This window comes from Lepisma saccharinum, chromosome 8, assembly GCF_977018435.1.
Source record: "Lepisma saccharinum chromosome 8, izLepSacc3.1, whole genome shotgun sequence".
NCBI classification, from domain to species: Eukaryota; Metazoa; Arthropoda; class Insecta; order Zygentoma; family Lepismatidae; genus Lepisma; species Lepisma saccharinum.
Window position 1 is genome coordinate 29,490,047 of NC_139236.1, and position 20,845 is coordinate 29,510,891.

Consider the following 20,845-nt stretch of genomic DNA (forward strand, 5'->3'; position numbering starts at 1 on the left):
TCCCACTTTAAACTGTAGGTCCAGTCCCAATTAGCCTTAGTGTGCATAAAGTGGACTTAAAACACCAAATCAATCAATTACAATATCAAGTAGGTACAGTCCCTATTAGCCTATTTATGTTAAACTTTATATTATTTGGCAACCTGGAAAGGTAATTATCGAAATATTGATATTTGATGTTGCTCGAAGTTTTTTTTTTGTTCGTTGCAGTTTCAAGATACCATTTATTTTCTGTTACTTAGAGCTTTTGGGGGAGGGGGGCAAGTGCCTCTGTGTACCCTACCATATCTGCCAATGCGACACAATATATTAAAAATTTACCCCCTCTAGGATTGACTTCGCCCCCCCTACAAAGAATTCCTGGCTACGGGCTTGTAAAAGGGCAATCACAAACGTGTAAAAAGGACAACACGCAAGAAGAGTTTCACTGTCCCAAGGAGGATTATACTCACAGATTCTGGCCGAGTCCAGACTCTCTCGCTCGCTAGTCTTCAAGATGCAGTCGTCCCAGTGTGTACTACGTGGAAGGGGGAGTTTGACATTCGCAAAGTGTCACCCCTCGTTGATTTTGTGTTTTGATTGAGTTTGTGTATTAAATCCACTTTATGCTCATACGCTCATACACACTAAGGCTAATCGGGACTGGACCTGCAGTTTGAAGTGGGATCCGAACCACAATGTGCCTCCACCGGCAAGGCCGTGTCCAAAGGGTGGGTCCAGGGTATCCGGACCTCCCCCCCCCAAATTCCCTTCATTTTTTTGAAAATACTATGGTAGATTCAGAATACTTTCCGATGAGACAGTTGATGGTGCTGGTATGCAAAATTCTCTGTGTGTGCACGGTTTGTTGATTCCGAAAATAACACCCACTATTTTCTTTAGTTTTTTAGTTTTACACTGGGTAGTGATATATCAGCGGAAAATCTGACTTCAGTGAGAACTTGTTTTGGTACAGTAAGTGAAGTTTGTGTTCTTCTTTAGAAATAATACATGCAGGCAGAGGTGAAATACTATAAACAAATATATTGCATTATGTACCAGACGGTAAAAACCAACTAGTGTCAGTGTGTGAATCTCGATTTCTAAATTAGAAAAACATGCTTCACTTCACGTTTTTGTTGAATTTCTTCAACCTTGTCAGTTAAGTGAAGCTGTCCAAGTGAACCATCCCAAACAAATGATCATTAGTCACAGTTGAAACGGGGACTTTCTTAATTGTACTCTTTATCTGTGAAAAGTTTTCAGTTTTGCCGTACAGTTCTGTTTTTAGAGCCATCATCACAATTTAACCTCTGCCCTTTCTTACCCACGAGACGTAACACAGCTGGTTCAGAAACGTCGGGAGATTTCAGATGAAGAGTTCAGCCAAATATTTCCAAATACTTCTGAAAAGCTTCAACAGACATGAAATTCTGAAATTACGATTATTATTTTTTTTAAGAAAAAGAACGAGATAACTTTATTCGTAGTATTATAGAGGCGGGACGTACCATTGGCCTTGAAGGATGGACACCCCTGGCTGGACCCCATCCCAATTTTATTTCTGGATACGCCCCTGTCCACCGGGTATCGAACACGAAACCCCTTGATTACAAGGCGACGACGTTACCATTACGCCATCGGGGAGGCCTTTTGGGATTCAAGCACGAAAATATAATTTACTGCGACGTAAATTACATTACAGATTATATTTGAATACTATTCTTGGCTTTTATTTTTGTGTACATAAAATTAATAAAGCCATCCCTCTTGTAGACACCACTGCGCTGTTATTTAAAAATTCATTTTTGATGATTTTTTGCATTTAAATCGATTTTTTTAAATAGCTACACTTAAAATTGGGCTTGTATGGTTTTTGGCATCATACATATTGTGGGTGGCAACATGTAAAGAACTCCTTGAATGAACATATAAATAGATTATTATTGTTAATAAAAGTATACAGGGTGGCTCAAAAAGTCACTTAACACCCTCGGTACAAGGCCACTGCAGCGCGCAACATAGAAATGGTGATGACCAATCGTTATCAGGCCAAGGGGGAACCACATTGACTCTACCCGCGCTGTCGGTGGCCATCTTGATGTCCGCCATATTGAATTCAACTTCAGAATTTTAAATGGGAAGGGGGTGATATGATATATCAAATCAGGCTAGAATGTCACGAGAAATGCAATGGTGAAGGTTTTTTCGACGTGTCTTTAACCAGTAAAAAGTTATGACTGAATTCTTGTACCAATTTGCTCCTTTTCGAGGTGTTGGAAAAAAGCCTTAAAATTTGTTTAGCGCGTCGGTAAGGCATCGAGATCAAAGTGATGTCTAGGGAGAGAAGTTCGCATGCCATTGCACACGACTTTCACCAAGAGCTGCGCATTATGAATGGTTGTCGCGAACAATTTACAGTGTGACGCTTCCATTGAATTAAAAGTCCTTCACAGTGACAAGGCTAATGTTTATGTTCATAAGGAAGTTCATAAACAGAATATGCGAACCTTGTCATCTGATAACTAACTTTGGACAGAAACTGCTTCACAACGTTCCCATAGTATTCTGGTGTTCATCCTAATTGAAAAAACTCTGTAAAAAGTACCTTTTTCCATAAGCAAGGATGAAAAAACCTGTTTATTTAACAAATCCAAGTAACCCTAAACATTTAAGGTTCCGTTGATGGAAAATTGACTAACCAATCGTGTTCCACACAGCACGCCACACCAATAACTTACCAGCACTAACCATTCAGCTTTGATCTGTCGAAAATGGGTTATCAGATAAAAAGGATTGAATATTCTGTTTATGAACTTCCTTATGAACATAAACATTAGCCTTGTCACTGTGAAGGACTTTTAATTCAATTGATGCTTCACACTGTAAATTGTTCGCGACAACCATTCATAATGCGCATATCTTCGTGGATGTATCCGATTAAAATCGTGTGCAATGGCATGCGAACTTCTCTCCCTAGACATCACTTTGATCTCGATGCATTACCGACGCGCTAAACAAATTTTAAGGCGTTTTTCCAACACCTCGAAAAGAGCAAATTGGTACAAGAATTCAGTCATAACTTTTTACTGGTTAAAGATACGTCGAAAAAACCTTCACCATTGCATTTCTCGTGAAATTCTAGCCTGATTTGATATATCATATCACCCCCTTCCCATTTAAAATTCTGAAGTTGAATTCAATATGGCGGACATCAAGATGGCCACCGACCGCGCGGGTAGCGTCAATGTGGTTCCCCCTTGGCCTGGCATCGATTGGTCATCACCGTTTCCACGTTGCGCGCTGCAGTGGCCTTGTACCGAGGGTGTTAAGTGCCTTTTTGAGCCACCCTGTATAATAACCCAGCATATCACATACTAAACCCACAGCGCTACAGCCCTTGAAGGGCCTTGGCTTACCTACCGACTGCTGGTCTCCCTCCCACACTGTTCCTCCGTCACCTGTTATAGTGTGGAGGTCTTAGACCAGTATTGGAGTGACGGGTGATCAGCCCGACGAACCCCCAGCCATTGTTGTAGGTCTTCTTGACCGGGTTCGCTCACTCACTCGGAGCTCCCCAATTTCCTCTCGATGGTGGGTTGCCACCGGCCCTATACGTAGGCCGAATAAATTCCGACCAGAGCCGGATTCGAACCTACGCCGTCCCGCAGCGAACGATCTCAAGACGAGTGAACGCCTTAACCCGCTCGACTACGGAGGAGGACCAGCATATCACATACAACACAAAAAATAAATAAACTCTTATGTAAGTCTTACGTAACTCTTATGGCCATAAGTAAAGCTTAGCGGGATCCCTACCATTAGTCACTTACGTAGTGCACCGTACATAGAATCACTTCCCTATCTATCCTCACTCACGCATTGTTCTTCCTTTATATGAATGAGGAAGGGGGTTGTGATCCGTTGTTGGAGGGGGCGGTGAATACGCACTGTACACGGCTCCAGGTTCCGTGTTCCTCTAGGCTGGCTGATGTTCCGGCTTCGAGTCTCGGCCGGGGTGGAGTGGTATTAATCTCTACCTCCCACTTACCAACGCCACCTCCACACCAATCGCACTTCACTTACTCGTTTGCCAAAGTGTCGCCCCTGCATCCCTGTATGCAAATACGCAAAGTTTAACCACCCCTCGAAATACCCACCCTCACTCCTGTCACCTTTATCTTGTTATGTCCCGTCCCCAAAGGACGCCAAAGCTTGGTATCTTTGTAGTGTAAAATAATAAATTTAGGGTGGCACTACAATATAGATATGTTTTTTTAAAAATAAAAAATCCTTTTCTAGTAATTGGCTTGTAAAATATTTGAACAGTTTGATTAAAGCAAATAAAAAAAATATATGTAAAGTTACATTTTTCTGTTTCTGATACTGTATATATGAACCTACTATGAAATGTTTGTTGAGTTCGTATATTAATTTGAGTAACTTTTCTTCCAGTGGAAATAAAACATTCTGGATGTACTATATAATTGTAACTTTTGTATCTGAATTTTAGCAATTTGTTAACGATAGTTTGCAAAATATCAGCTGTCATGTTTATTTACCGTTTAATGATAATGACACTATTTATGGTTTAACATGATTAGTATTTTGTATATTTTTCTACACAAAATGTTTGCTATTTTTGCCTACAAAAATTATTGAATTTTAAATCTCGTCCAAGGCAAAAAAAAAGCTTAACTCGCACATTGTATAAGGGAACGATTTAACGGGTCCAAATTCCCTCCCATTGGTTTAATAAACATTTTGCTTTAATTGAATAATGCATCAGCATTTGATAACATTAAAAAAAAAGGTAAAGTGCTCCCCTGTGCATAGCACCACGCCATGAAGGCGTATAGGGGGTGTGGGGGTAACGCCCCACACTTTCTTGATCCGATCGTGAGTGGGGATGATGTGATCAGCATCACGCCCCTGACCGCCCAGGGTTCCCCCAGGTACCCATGTTATTCGACACTGGGTGGGCGCCGGGGCCGCTTCAAACGTTAGAAACGTTCCCGGATTTGAACCGGCCGGGGATCGAACCCGGGACCTTTAGCATATTAGTCAGACGTGTTACCGACTGAGCCACCGCGGCCACATAACATTCTAGATCATTTTGAAAATATAACTTACAGTTTAGAAGAAGTCAGTCCACCAACATAATGAATGGGCTTATATTCTTCACGTATAATACTTTTATTTTATTCATACCTTCCAAATAACTGTATCAGAATTCATTATACGTTAAAACTTAATTTAATTGTTGTTGTTGTTGTTGTTAAGTCTACTTTATGCAGAGAGAGATGCTAATTGGGACTGGACCTACAGTTTAAAGTGAGATCCCAACCACTGTGCAATGTGTCTCCACGTTACGTTAAAAATAAACTGTAAAATTGAAATAACTCGTATACAGTAAAACCTCGTTAATCCGGACCCCGATAAGCCGAACTTTGCTTAATCCGGACAGGCAAAAGGCAAAAGAGAAAAAAAGCAGAATGCCAGGTTTTAAATGTGGCTAGAAGTCAACAAGAGAACTTCCCAATGAAAAGGCAGTCAACCACTGATGAAATTCTGTTTCCCACAGACTTTGTACTTTACTATATGCACTTTAAATGCACCATAATAAACGTGTTTTGTTGCTATAGACGGAGTTTTAATACACTTACTACTGTTCTTTTAGATTATATCAGTTAATCCGGACTTTCGTTAAACGGGTCAACTTATCTTATTCCCCCCATTAGTCAGGATTAACGAATTTTTACTGTAATTTGAACAAATGAAAATAAATATTTAGATGCACGTAAATGAAAAATAATATTGTAATTGGTAATATAATTTGTGTACGTACGTCGGTAGGCTTATCTGCAAAGATTCAGAAAGTAACATTTTTATTAATTAAAATCTGTTTATAGATAATAGTAATGTAATTATTAACCAGTTTACCATTAGTGAATAACAGGCCTGTTCTCAGTGGCGGAGTGAATAGCTGCGACGGCACGGGTCCCGAGTTCGAATCCCGGGCTGGGCATGGGTCGTCTTTGTGAGTGTAAAATAAACCAAATCAATCATTAATATTACAGGTATTTAAATTTTGCTGACCTTTGACTATTGAAAGTTGAACACCCTCCCATTATTTCCGTATAAGTACGGCCGTGGCCTCATGTTCACTTCTTTTAATCATGCATCATTCATGACAAGGCTACATTGCTCCTTCATTTTTCTCACGAAACCTAATTCTTCCATTGTCTGTTTCCCAAGAGGAAATAATTTTCAATACGTCCTCCACAGGGACGTAGACAGGATTTTCTTTCGGAGAGGCCCAATATATTTTATTATGTGTGTAGGAAAATTGTTAGCGGGAAATACTATTGACATAATCAAAAATGCTGACCAAGTTAGAATTTATTTTATTTTAAAACATACACTAAACGTTACGTTTCAAACTTCTAGCAAGGTATTCTTCAGACTCTGTACCAAACACAAATGAAATATTTTCTTCCAATTTGTATTTGGTACAGAGTCTGATAGAAGACCTTAAATAAATTCTGCCTTGGTCAGCATATTGAGTTCTTGGTTATCATGGAAACAAGGCTTAATGGTGTTATTATTGAAATAATAATTTCCAATGTATATCTCACTAGCTATATCAATTGTAACTATTGTATTCACAAAATACTTTGCCAGAATGTTATCGAACTCATGAAACTCGCATAGCAGAAAGTTCTCGATTTTCTTCATGTTCTTTCACAGAATGTGTGCAAATGTTGTAAACTTTGAGAAACACTGAAAATCAAGTAAAATGCTACATTTACAAATTCATATACGTGTGTAGTATCAGTATCTGAAACAGAAAATATATATTTACATATCTAATGATTATTTGCTTTAATCAAACTGTCCAAATATTTAACACGGTCGTTTACCAGAAAAAGCCTTTCTATGAAAAACATAGAATCAATTTTAAGCGTGTTTTTTTTTTAAAAATAATAATTAGAAAACGATTTAAATAAAAAGTCATCAAATAAAAATCGTGATTTTTATTCACCCTGTTTGTGGGTCATTCTAGGATCTGCTCAGTAACAGTGCCAGAAGCCAGATGGGGACTGGGGGTGCAGAGGCTTGCGATTAACCGCCCTTCAATTGAACTGTATATATATATAACAGTTCAATGGTTCCCTGACTCCTCCTCGAGCAAATCATACATTTTATGTGTGGTATTTAGGGGTATATTAAAATATGAATATGCCCCTAAATTATACCCCAGATAATATTCCCGTCTACTGCTTCACCACTAATTTTTTCTAGCGCCGTCACTAGTTTTTCTATTAATGATTTCTGAAAATGTTTAATATCTTTTGTTTGTATCGTCAGGTGCCTTGTTCGTAATGGACGTCATCCTCAATTAGGTTAATTTCCTTGAACACCCTCTCTCTCTCTCAGTTTCATTGTCTCTATATTGAGCCATTTAGAGGCATCCCCCACAATCTCGAAAGTCAGACAAATCCTCCCGACCTCCGTGACAGAGTGATAATTACAGAGTTTGCTACGACGCCAGGGGTCCTGGATTCGAATCCCGGCCTGGTCATGGATGTTCTTTGTAGGTGTACCCTCATCAGTTACATCATCACTCATTCTCATGTTCGCGATTTGGCAAGAGTAGCAGAAAAGCGAAGTAAACTAAACCAAATCAATCAATCATTCCCTCACTTACAGGGAATTTCCATTTCGAGCACTAGTCATGATGAGAACGGATTGAAACTACGTATTTCTCGATGATCTACTGCTCCAACTCCCCCTGTTATGGCACCGCATCTTTTCAGTAAAAAAGCGAAGGCCTTGTTGCGCTCAAGGCAAAGCACAAACGCAACGTTCGTGTTGACCTTCTTTCTTTCCCGTCGCATTTCCATGCTTATCCAATGTTGCAATCCACCGTTGATAATTATTCACCTAATCCTTGACGGTACCTTGCCTATCGTTTGGATTACACAACATGATGGAACCTTCTGGACGGACTCTTTCTACCTTTTATTTACAAGTATTTCCCCGATTATCTTCATCGCGTGTTGGTGTGGGTGGCTACACCTGTCGTAAAATCCGGAGGGTATGATGGCTCCTTAGCTTACGATGATAAAATTTGCGTGCAGCAAGTCAACACTAATATTTAAATAGTTTAGAAACATTTTATTCTATAACTTGCTCTATTATTTAACAAGCGGCGCCAGAATCGAGCTGACCCGCCTCCTGGCCCACCATGTCAAACTATAAAAGTGGAATGAAAGTGTTGTAATGCTGAATATGATGGGAAATCTTTAAATATTCGATTCCAGGAGGATATCTGTCTGGTTTCGGAACGAGATCTGCTAGTCTCTGTGTCGGGAAGTCTGTAGTCTAGATGAACTGAAGTGGTAGAAGTCGGCAGTCTATATGAATGTTGTTACATATGGACGGACGGGTTAAAGTTACAGTGGTGTAAGTCACTTTGTTAAAAATAAAAAAACAGTGTGACTCACAGCACTTTGCTGATCAACACAACAGCCATTTCCTTTATTACAAGACCTTAAACTCTCATCTGTTGACAGTTGAATGAATCTCTGATTTAGTTCACGTTCTCTGTTAACAGATTAACTCGATCTGGTTTCTATGTCTAAGTGTAACTTTAACCCGTCCATATTTTCCAGTAACACATTTGCTGTTATTTAGTTATTTCTACATCATGTGAAATGAAACAGAACCTAAAATTTAACACATTTCCAATGCATTATATGTTTGAATTTGTATAATTTCTTGTTACTTCAACATTTAAGCGTTGATAAGATGACATGTCCTTCACGGACGTATGAACAAAGACTGTTGAAGTACATCATCCCGCCTGATAGATATGAATCTTGTGCTGGAAGTGACGAGATTAATGAAAGTGCATGAGAGAAAGATTGTGCTGTTACTGTGATTTATTTTTTGTGAGTTTCGTTATGATGTAAAACTTTGGTTCTTTTTAAATTGCTTAATCAAGATAAAGAGATTCTGAATTCATATGTTAAAACGTAAGTTCTGTGTTTTTGTGTCTATTTACTGCAAATCTTAATGTTTTCCCGTGCTCTGGGAGGTATCACGCGTATACCAATATACAGTCTCATGTTTCTCATTCTCAATTTGTATTGAGATAAATATATTCTTATGACTATTAATAATATCCTATGGTTGAATCTGGCACGACTGTGTCAAAGAAATAAGTGTTTTGATCACGTAACGCCAATGTGAATATCAAAATATATTTTTTTTATCTTTTGGCCCACATAAATCTCTGACATCCATCCCGTGACCCACGCACATCAGGTTCGAATCCTGTTTACGACATCACTTTTTCATTTTGCCACGGCATCCGCATTGTCTCGATGGAGTACAAAAGCGACGTGAAATAACCGAAAATAGAAAGTCAAACTGACACATTATTACTTACCAATAGACGACAGAACTCTTCATCGTCATCCAGTAGAGAATATCGGCTCTTGGTTCGTGCATTGTACAGGCTGTTTTTTACACATTCGAACGTGGGCACAGCTTTCATTTCGTCTTCGTTGAGCCTGGCAACTTCCTCCCTGTGGGTGAGTATAATTAAGACAGTTATTATTTAGTGAATATATACATACGTAGATGTAAAGTCCGCTACATTGACGAATGTACGTGACAGAAGAGCAGCACTGGCGTCTCTAGAAGGTGTTCTTGGAGTTCACATTAGGCATAACTTTTTATTTTACTTTCATACGAGATCGTAGATCAAGAAGTTCGATGGTAGGAGGAAATTTAGTCATGAAAATTTCGGCGTGTGAGTCCTCACATACAAATCTATTTTTTGGAATTTTTAAAAACTCAACGAACCATTACTTTCTTCGATTAAGTGATAGCTGTTGTCTGCACTTTAAACGCAGTTTTACCTTTGATTGAGACAAATTTATGGTAAATAAAAACTGAGGAGAGCGGTAAATAAAATATTAGATCAGCGGTATATACCAGCGGTGGAACAAAAAAATAATTGGCACACACTTTTTCATTATGAGAGGAAACAACATACAAAAGAGCTATAAATTGATAAACTACTTCATTTTTATATACTGTACACATACACAAGTACTTAGCTGTCCAACCAAAAAGAAAACATCAACACAAAATAACTTCATTTCTAAATTGCATATCTCAAGTGATTTATTCATTGTATGTATTTAAAGGATATCCTTGCTGTCCAACAAATAAAATAATCACAACTGCACATACACAAACACATGTTGAAAATCACATGATGATAAACAAAATTCATTCATGACTGAACACAAATGACACCATTGTTTCCCTTGATGTGCGGGAACAGACTAATCTTATCGATGCTACAGCTAGCAAGTTCAATGAAACTGGAAGTTGAGTAGACATTCGGGGGAAGAAAGAAATGCAGCTTCACAGGGAACGAAGTTTTCGAACTGACATTATGTGCATGGGAAATCCCAATTTGCATCATTTTCCTGATGTGATCGAAGATACAACATTCTTCAGGAAACTTAAGGCAAACGTTTCGTTACAAATCGTCAGTTTGCGCGCACAACCTCGATTGCCGGTTTTTGCGTGTTTTCTACTTAATTTAATGATATTTCACGGTTATTTCGCGAAAAAGCGTTCATTTCGTGAAAAAGCAAACATTTCGCATTACTTCGCGAATAAAACTCATGCTTATTTCATCATTGGAGTGTAGTTACGTGCAGAATGTTCAAAATTGCATCTTTTTATCACATTTCGCGATTTCGTTCATCGCGAAAATTCAATGTCCCTAATTATTATTATCCTGGAATACCATATTATTTGTGTAATATGTGAATGATTTCAATTTCCAAAATCGTGGTCGACCCTCCTTCCTCTCGACGTTCGTAAAAAGCTGATATTAATTCAATATTTAGTTATGGCTAGGGTTGTCATGCATGCCGGGATTCAAAATTCCGTTTGGGTATCCCAAAATAATTATTCGTTGCAAATAAATGTCCCACAATTTAAGTAATGCAAAGTGAGATAGTAGTAATTCAAGATACACAGAGTATAGTAGAGTTCCTAAAGCGAAGAAGATGTTCGGCACTATGACAAATGAATTCAGATTTTCACATATTTTCTGGAGTAAAATGTGGATGTTTCGAGTTTTTCGAATATAGTAAAATTTCTCTACTCTCTCTATCTCTCGGTTTCTGTCAATTTGTATCTATTTATATCTCTCTTCCATCTCCCCTCGCACTCTATCTTCCTTAATTTATCTCTGAATTTCTTTCGTTTATTTTTTATTATTTATTTCTATATTTCTGTCTCTTTTGGTTTTCTATGCCGTTCCTCTATCCGTTTGATTATTCTACTGGACTATTATATTATTTGACTAATTTGAATTTAATGATTTCAATTTCCAAGGGGGCGGCCCCCACCATCTTCACGACACCTACGAAGAGCGGATATTCACTCAATATCTAGTTATGGATAGGTTATTGTGCATCACAGAATACAAATTTCCTCAATTTTTCTCATCATTTATTTCTCTCATTCAGTTTTCTTAATTATCTCTCTCATCTGCACATTCATCCGTTTCTGTCGCTTCCTGTAACCAGCTCATAAGCTGACAACGTTCTTCAATTGTCAAATTATTCTGGTTGAACGAAAGAAACAGACAAATTCCCACTTGGAGCAAGTTTCAGCGATTCGTAAGTTCAGATCCGTTCTGCCTAACTGTGCATAAAATGTCAATTTAAAACACAATTTCTCACACAAGAATTATCTTCTTACTCTCACAAACTGGATTTCAACTGCTCCTCGCCTTTATTCAGACATAGTCTAGATGCTACATGTACAGTCACGGACACTGCCAGGTTGTAATGAATACATAGACTTTCAATGCAATCGTTACAACCCGGTAGTGTCCGTGACTGTACAGTCACCAGCAAGAAAAATGGGACACCTAGATCCTGAAATCCTCGCTTCCCTGCAAGGCGGTCTAACTCTACGACGATTTTGAATTGCAACTTCTATTACTGCCGTAGAGTTAGGCAACACACATAACGCCTTGCAGGGAAGCGAGTATTTCAGGATCTAGGTGTCCCATTTTTATTGCCGGTGACTGTACGTAAAAATATCCCTGTGCTGAAACTGTCCAGGTATTTAGCATTTAGGCCACAATAAGCAACCCACAGATATTGACATACTCAACTTTATCAGTATTATTTAGTTGCACAAATAATAAACATATGCAGAAGCACGTATGTTCTAACAACAAAAAGATGAAAAAGGTTCATTTCCACACTTTGTCTGAGATTTGAACCAATCACCAAGAAAGCTGGTCGGATCTAATTCTTCAGAACCATCAAATTTAGCTCCCCAAATATTCTCAGATATCTTAGAAGTCCATGAACCATTATATTCTATTGGGTTCCGTAACAGGACGGAACATTATTTCTCGCACAACTTAAATTCGGTTCAAGTTTCGTATTGTTTCATTTCAATACCGAACTTGATTGGACCGTATTTAACACATTGACTGCCACCATGTAACTGAAAATGTATCTCTTCTGGGCCAATCCGATTTTCTTGTCACTGACCGACTGTGAATGAAATGTGTATGTATAATATCTCAATACAATTGAAATTGAGCCCATTATTGAGGTTTTTGTGGTGTGTATGCATTTCTATACACGCGGCGTAGGTTTTCAATTTGACGTTGTATGCCACGTGTATATGATTTCATACACGTAATTATTCGCTTTGTGTTACCACATTTTGTCTTGTTCTTTCCGAATATCACGTTGTTTTAAAATTTTGTGGTGATCAAAGTACCAAAATTATCAGACTACGGGAGCACTAATGCTTTATATGATTTTCATCTTTCCCGAAGTATAATAAGTAGAAACAGATTTGAACTGCTTCTACGAATGTGGCATTTTGCAGACAATTCACGTGTTGTCGCTAATGATAGATTACATGAAATTACGAACATCACCAACAAACTCATTTCACGATTCCAAGAAATATACACACCAGGGGGAAAAATTGTGTCTACGAAAGTATGATACCATGGCGGGGAAGACTTTCATTTCGGCAGTACATCCCTTCCAAAAAGAATAAATACGGAGTGAAAGTTTTCAAGTTGTGTACCAGCAGGGGCTATACATGGAACATTATTCTTCAAGTTGGAAATATAAACATGTCCGGTAACATGTCAGTTCCTGAAACTGTTGTGTTACAGCTTGTAAGACATCTTCTCGGTGAAGGCCGGCGCCTTTACACAGATAATTATTGCACCAGCGTTCCTCTTGCTTACCTTGGCATTTACAATAATACCCATCTGATCGGTACAATTAGGTCTAACCGTAAATATTTACCAGCAGATGTTCTTCAAGATAAATTGAGGAAAGGTGATATTGTAGGAAAGGAAACTCAGGAAGGTGTGACTATTCTGAAGTGCAAAGATAAGAGAGATGTGTTAGTCCTATCTACAGCTCACTCTTCTGAAGAGGTAACTGTAACACAAAGATGTGGTTCAGAAATTAGAAAGCCTACCGCAATTGTTGATTATAATACTGGCAAGTACTTCATTGACGTAAGTGATCAGTTGGCTTTATATGGGAATGCTCTGCGAAAGACTACAAAATGGTACAAGAAAGTTATTATTGAATTTATATGGGGAACGGCTCTCGTGAATGCCTACATTCTCTACAGTGACTGCATCCAGTCCAGTAACATACACATAAATGAATTCAGGGAACTTGTAATCCTAAATATTATTTCTGAATAATTACCTCCTGGACAGTAGCTCACTTTACCTGACCAACAAGGCAGAAAAACTCCAACTCATCCCTTGATAGACAAAGTAGGGGATAATGGAAGAAAGAAGCAAGGACGCTGTGTACATTGCTACAAAATCTATGGCAGAAGTGGAAATTCTGACTCGACAGGGAGGAAGTTTGCCAGGTGGGTGAAGACAGTATTTGACAAATGTCCCAAAAATCCTTTTATGTGCCGGGAGTGTTTCAACAAAAATCATTGAACTTCCAAAGTGTTCGGTACAAAATATGTCATCCTTATATCTATATATCTAAGAGAAACATAAGTTTACAAAAAAATATTATATAACAAATCGTTTTGTAAGAATTATGATGTACTAGCAATATATTCCACAATGTATTATCGCTTGCTGTGAATTCCAACCAGAAAAAAAGTGTATTTACGCATTTACCCTTCCTTTTTAGTTGTCAATACATTCGTACTAGTGAAAAGAATACGTAAGCGTAAATAAAGTTTTGAAGATTTTTTTACTCTTGTAAGACATTACAGAAATTAAAATTATTACTGCCCCATCTTAGCTGTACGCCACGGCTATTTAACAGTCATATAGTTTTGCTTGAACTGTGTATGCGTTTCCATACACGCGGCCAAGAATCAGGTTCTTGTTTGTGTATGGAGTAGCATACACGTGGCCCAGAAGCAAGAAGCCATGTGTATGACATATCATACACATGGCAGTCAATGTGTTAAATTGATCCTGAAAAAAGGTTCCTAAACGGAATTGAAATACCTTCAAAGATAAAGGCGTTCTTTACGGTCCAGAACTCGTTTACGCTTGCCGATTTTCTCTCCCGGACCGGGCTTGAATTTACTTACAATTCCTAGACCTTTAACAACCCTGGTTTATACAGAAAACAATGTTGCTATCATACGCGGATCTATATTCTTTTTCTAGGAGGGCACAGATTATGCTGTAAGCATATGACAGCAACATATCGTAACACTGGAAATATCAGGTGCAATTTTTCTCCATGCTAACACACTCACATATGTGTGTAGTGTGTGTGTGTGGGGGGGGGGGGGGCGTAGTGTAATAGCCCCGTCCACAGACAAAGGTAATATACCTTTGTCTGTGCCCCGTCTAGTTGGCTGCACTTGTTGACACTCGGTGCAGTGAAGGTGTATCAAGTAGGGCTGTGCGGGACAGAATATTTTGGGTCGGGACGGGAAATTTTTTAAATCCCGACATTCGGGACGGGAAATGTTCGAAATTTCCCGAACCTCTGGAAATCTCGAATTCTACAAGTCATTTTCATTTTAAGTGATTGTTTTTGCATTTCTGGACTAAAAACTAACAATTTCCGATAAGTTCCAGAAAACGTCGAGAATTTACGACTTTTTAAAATGACCATTCGGCATTTCCCTACTGCTCGGGATCCCGAAAAGTCGGGAAATCATTTCCCGAAGTCGGGATCGGGACGGGAATTTTTTTTTCCCGATCCCGGTCCTGACTTTTCGGGATCCCGCACACCCCTAGTATCCAGTGTCAGGGTGGTGCAAGGGAATGAGGTTCAACCAACTAGACGGAAAGCGGTGTTCAGAAGATTCAACAAATGCCTGTCTGCTGCTTTAAACGGTCATTTGATTAGTTAGCATGCACCACGTGACCATACACCACACTTGCACCGGTCCGGAAGGTAGTGCAGACGGTGCAGACACCAAATACACTACTTGACTCGAAATCAACGAACTATTAGACGACTCAATCTCTATCTACCTTGAGACGACTCGGTGTTGCACCGTGCAATCAACTAGACGCCTCGGTGCAAAGAGAGTCAAAGCGAGTCAAAAAGTGCAGCCAACTAGATGGGGCTAATATTCACGTTAGGGTCAGAACAATTTCAAAGGTTTGTTTTAAGGCCAATTTGAAGTCAGATAAACTAATCGGGACTTGACCTACAAAGTGAAATCTGAACTTCCACCACGAAACGAACCCAGGACCCTTTGATTATAAGATGATAACTAACTAACGAACTCTCTAGCCTTCTTAAACCCGAAGGTTTATGGCTGCAGCAACACAGGTCTTCCATCTGTCCCTATCCCGAGCAAAATCTCTCCACTCTTTTTCATCCCTACCGATTTCCTTTAGGTCCATCTCATCTCACTTAGGTGGGCCGCAGGCCATGTGGCGCGAATGGGAGAGGAAAGAGGAGTTTATAGGATTCTTGTTGGGAAGCCTGATGGTAAAAGACTAGTAGGAAGGCCAAGACAAAGATGGAGAGATAAGGTGATAACATTAATAGATTTTTAGTTCTTAGTTATTTGTATCAAGAATGATTACAGAAAGGAATAAGCTTCAGAATTCATTTCATCAGGTGAAACTGCCATAAACATGAGAATATGAGCATATGTCTCTTGCTTTGTGTTCATCGTTTAAAGTTATTGCCTCGTAACCAACTGTCTCTGATTTGATTTCCGGTGCTGACTTAATTAAGGGACTAGTAAATCTAGTCCCGATTAATGATACGGGAAAAGGGTTACTCGAACATTTTTCGTTGTAATACTAATACTCCCGCTAAATCCGCCAATGGTTGCTATAAGCGAAGCACTAGTAAGAAGGCAGGTAAAGTTGGAATGCGCAGGACAAGAGCAATGCTACGTAACTTCATTCAGCCAGCTCCATTCAACGTCTCTTGTGATCTTTTCGAATGTGATGGTTAGAAATTAGACTGATGGCATATGACGGGTAGAGTGACTACAGAATATATGTTATGTAAATATAGTCCAGGATTGAGTTTATATAAATCGTTGATTCTGCGAGACAAGTCTTGACTAACGTTCTGTATCCCGTTGTCCAGAAATAATTATTCAGTACGGATAAATGCCCCAGTTTACAAGGAAAATGAAAAAATGTTCAGAAAAGTAAGCCAATTTTAACTTTTAAATGCAATGTGTGACGTAGATAAATGAAAGGCGAATGTAAAATTACAACACAGTTTGTTATTATTGTTGTTATTTAGCGTCGCTTTTCTGCAACTTATGTCTAATCGCGACGATGAGGATGAGTGATGATATGATGGAATTGATGAAGGGATACTCACAAAAAACACCACGGGGAATACAAGTTGTTACTTTACCATTGCCCAAGCGGGATTGATAGGATTCATAACCTCCACTTTGATCCAGTATCCCTAAAAAAATATAACGTCAAAGGCAGAAGAAGATGGCAAAACGAGAACTGACTACTAACAAAAAGTACACATACCCCCTCTTTCGAAAATCCTTGGCACGCCACTGAGTGTTACAAACAAATATCACCAAAGCGGGGTCCATCTGGCACTTGATATAATATTTCCTCCGCGATTGTACCCACAAAATACATATTTTACTTATAAACAAAACATAGAAGTAAAACTTTGGTACTCACCTGAATATCTTTGGTACAGACGTCATTGGCTCTTCAGATGCCCGTTTCCTCATGCGATCCACAAGCTGATTGGTTTTAATTGACGACGTCTGCCTTTCATGAGAGTGATCTCCTGAAGCAGACTCCACTCTTTCCCCAGCAAGTACTACAGTAGCTTTGCATCCAAGCTTGCATTTCCAGTACGATTTACCTCCAACTCTTCTTGTTATTCGATACACATAGTCATCATAGCATAGCAGTTTGCCACCACGTTTTGAATCAAGAAAAGATATCGCCATCTGTTATCAAACTAATTGTCCTGGATGAAATAGCTGATTTGTCTAAAAATGGCTATCAGGAAAACTTGAACCTAACAAACGATGTAATTGATACTTCTCGAATATTTTACTGGCTAGCCAATGTGAACATTTCGATACGAACGAATATGCGAGCTTTATAAACGTGAGTTTGAAGCAGTTACCAAGCAGCAACTGAAAGTGTCTCCTCTCCTATTTCAGCTTACTCTCTGTGTAACGGGAATTTCTACTTGGGTGAAACGGACTGAGGCTGACAGTTTGACAAATCTGATTATTTGGAGTTGATAAGCCATTAGGCGAAATGGGAAGGCACGCGCAGAGGTAACTTCCTGCTCCGCTAGGGCGGCGCTAGAATCGCTTGCACGATCAACGCCCTGCAGATCGTTGTAGCAAGAGTTGCCAACGCTGGATGTAATTCACTAAATCTGAAAATTTTGGAAATATTCTACGTGTTTGCAGTTTCGGGGTTCGGTGATATTTCAAGGGAGTAGGGAGGGGGAATTACCTCTCTCTGGTTGCTAATTTTTGGCACTGTGGAGGATTATATGAAATCTTATCCATTGACGTAATCAGTGCTGGTAAGTGACATTTTGTTGACATTTAATTATATATTTATGTGCAGTGCCGCGATTATAGGGGTCGTGGAGGGCAGTTGCACCAACTTTTTGTCACTCTTGTCTTCTTGCATCCGCACTACCAAGAAAGGCAAAATAAACTATCCTTGCCCCCCTCCCCCCGCCAAGTTTTGGCACTCAATCGCCTCCAATGGCCCCAAGATTTGGAAAATATTGGGTGGGCAGAATTCGTGGATTTGTTTTATAATTTGATGCAATATTTTATGAAGGCTGAAAAGTTGTCAAATAATTCCTTTCTTTTTTCTTTGGCCAGAAAATGTAGGCCGTTTCAGACCATTTTTGAATAGTGGTTATTCTTGTCTATTTCGAGGATAACTGCTTTGTGAGTGCCTAAACCGCGACAATAAAAAATCTGTCGATGTTCATCCATTTTAGTGCCTAGTTTTTTTGCCTATCGATCCTCATGCTGGTTATAAGTCCTTGTCCTCCTTCCTTGACTTTCCTAGTAATGATGTGACCACGTATAGTGTAAATTATATAGCGCACTGAAAAGTATCATGTAACAAAGTACATGAAATATTTCTAGGCCAGTAATTAAGTTTTGTGTAAGTTTTGTGTCTTTAAGTTTACAATGATGAAACATTTCGTTTTCGTAACCCCGCGGACTCTATTGCTAAATAGAATATAATAACAGGCAAATTATTTGGGTGGGCTCGGTCCCCACAGTCCCATATAAGTTGTTGCCGCTGATCACCGCCACTTTTATGCAGTTTAGAAACTATATTATTCACTTGGCAACACTTAGAGTATCAAGCAGTTAGACTTTCAGCCGTCAATATGATGAAGGCGCCACTTACCAGTGACAGTCGCCACCGTTGTAGAGCCTTTTGGTCGTTGGCCTTATACACTGATACGGACCACAGACACAATACTAGGCGGCATAAAGAAACAGAGAGAGGGAGAAGAAGAGAGAAACTGAGTAAGAGAGACAGAGGACAATGGGGGCAGAAAGAGAGAGAAATAGATAAACAGAGGCAGAAATAAAAAGAAAGACAAGAACAGAGGGAAAGAGAAGTATAAAGAAACAGAGAGAGACTGAGTAAGAGAGACAGGAACAATGGGGCAGAAAGAGAGAGAAACAGAGGTAGAAAGAAAGATAAGAACAGAGGGAAAGAGAAGTAAATTTTCAGAGACAGGAAGAAATTTAATTTAGATAGAGGCAGAGAAAGAGAGAGGTGGATAAAGCAACAGAAAGAATATTTTTATTCGATTGAATCAGTACAGATACAGAGGAAGAAAGAAAGAGAAACAAACATACGAGGAAACGAAAGAGGGAAGAAAATAGAAAAATATCCAGAACAGATGAAGAAAAAGAGATAGAAATATATAACAAGAGAAGAAGGGAGCAAGAAAGAAAGAGAAAATGTAACATGGATATAGAAGAGGAAAAAAGAAAAAGAAAGAGGTGCAGAGGTAAATGAAACAGAGAGGAAAACGGAAAGACAGAAAGAGGAAGAAAGGAAAGTGTGTGTGTGTGTGTGTGTGTGTGTGTGTGTGTGTGTGTGTGTGTGTGTGTGTGTGTGTGTGTGTGTGTGTGTGTATGGCAACAGAAACAGACAAGTAAATGTGTGATGAACGAAGAGCATGTTCTCCCGAAACATTACAGTAAAAACAAACAAAAAAATGTTTACTTGCTTGTAACGGAATAGCTGAAATAGAAAAGATAACATTCCCTCTTTCATTGGTATTGAGCAGTGGCGAATATTCAGAAATTACTGTTGGGATAGGCGAATTTCAGAGTCGGGTAGCTTACCTCACCGAATCTACAATTGCACTGATTTATGTGAACAATATATGGTTCTTTAGCAGGAGACAACTATGCTCTATGGATTAACTATTTTAAGGGGTCCAGGGCGGAATAGATGGTTATTTATTATTGTACATTGTTATCCATTGGCGTAGCAACATATTGCGGAGCCAGGGCGAGATCAGAATGCAAAGCCCCCAATCCGTTCTTTAATTAAATACCGTATTTCTTCCAGGCGCACCTTTTTCTCGGGTCTTTGATCTTGAAAATTTAGGTGAACCTTGGATTCGATGGCGTAGATCAGAGTATGTATGTATAAAGAAGGGTATAGAAAAATACAGGAAGCCTAAAAATTTTCACCTGCTGCCTGAATTTTCAAGTTCAGTGCTATTTTTTTTTAAAAAAAATATTTCTAGTTCGCTTATGGAAATTAAATGTTTGAAGATCATATTTCAAAACGTGTAGCTTTATCTTAGTTGGATATGTGTCTTTCTTAGACCATATTCGCAAATAAAAATAAGAGCTGGCTCCTAACCTGCGGAAAAGGGGCTGGCGCCTGAATTCTAACCCTGTGGGTAAATATACCATGATATTAGTGTAATATAGAATGAAGTATTTGCAAATTTCAGTAATTAAGTTTTCTCCTGGATGTTTTACCAAAGTACGAGTATTGGCAAAAAAAAGAAAATCACCCTTAACGAAATTTTGTTTCCTTTAAATTGTTGTGTTAGAACAATCATCATTTCACAACAAAGAATCAGTCTATTTTTAGTAGTGAGCTCTGTGATTTGTTCTTATCCTGGTGTTCCTGTAAATAGGTGGTCAGTGAGCCAGCATATGTAATGTGCACATCAAATGGACATTACAAATGGAGAAAGAGAAGCATCACTCATTGATGCAGCACTTAAACATAGAGTTATTTTTTGAAACTGAATCCGGTCGACCATTTGCCGTAAGTGAAGTGTCC

The 20,845-nt window shown here is 38.9% G+C and overlaps 1 protein-coding gene across 1 annotated transcript; it reads right to left on the minus strand.

The window, feature by feature from the left end:
* Positions 1-8,184: 8,184 nt before the first annotated feature.
* pre-mod(mdg4)-Y lies at positions 8,185-17,587 on the minus strand. Its single transcript, XM_083127776.1, has 3 exons — positions 17,201-17,587; positions 9,437-9,575; positions 8,185-8,238 (listed from the first exon to the last, which is right to left on the minus strand). Exons 1-3 carry the CDS (start codon positions 17,476-17,478, stop codon positions 8,185-8,187), a joined length of 471 nt encoding a protein of 156 aa, XP_082983902.1. The 5' UTR covers positions 17,479-17,587.
* Positions 17,588-20,845: the final 3,258 nt, after the last annotated feature.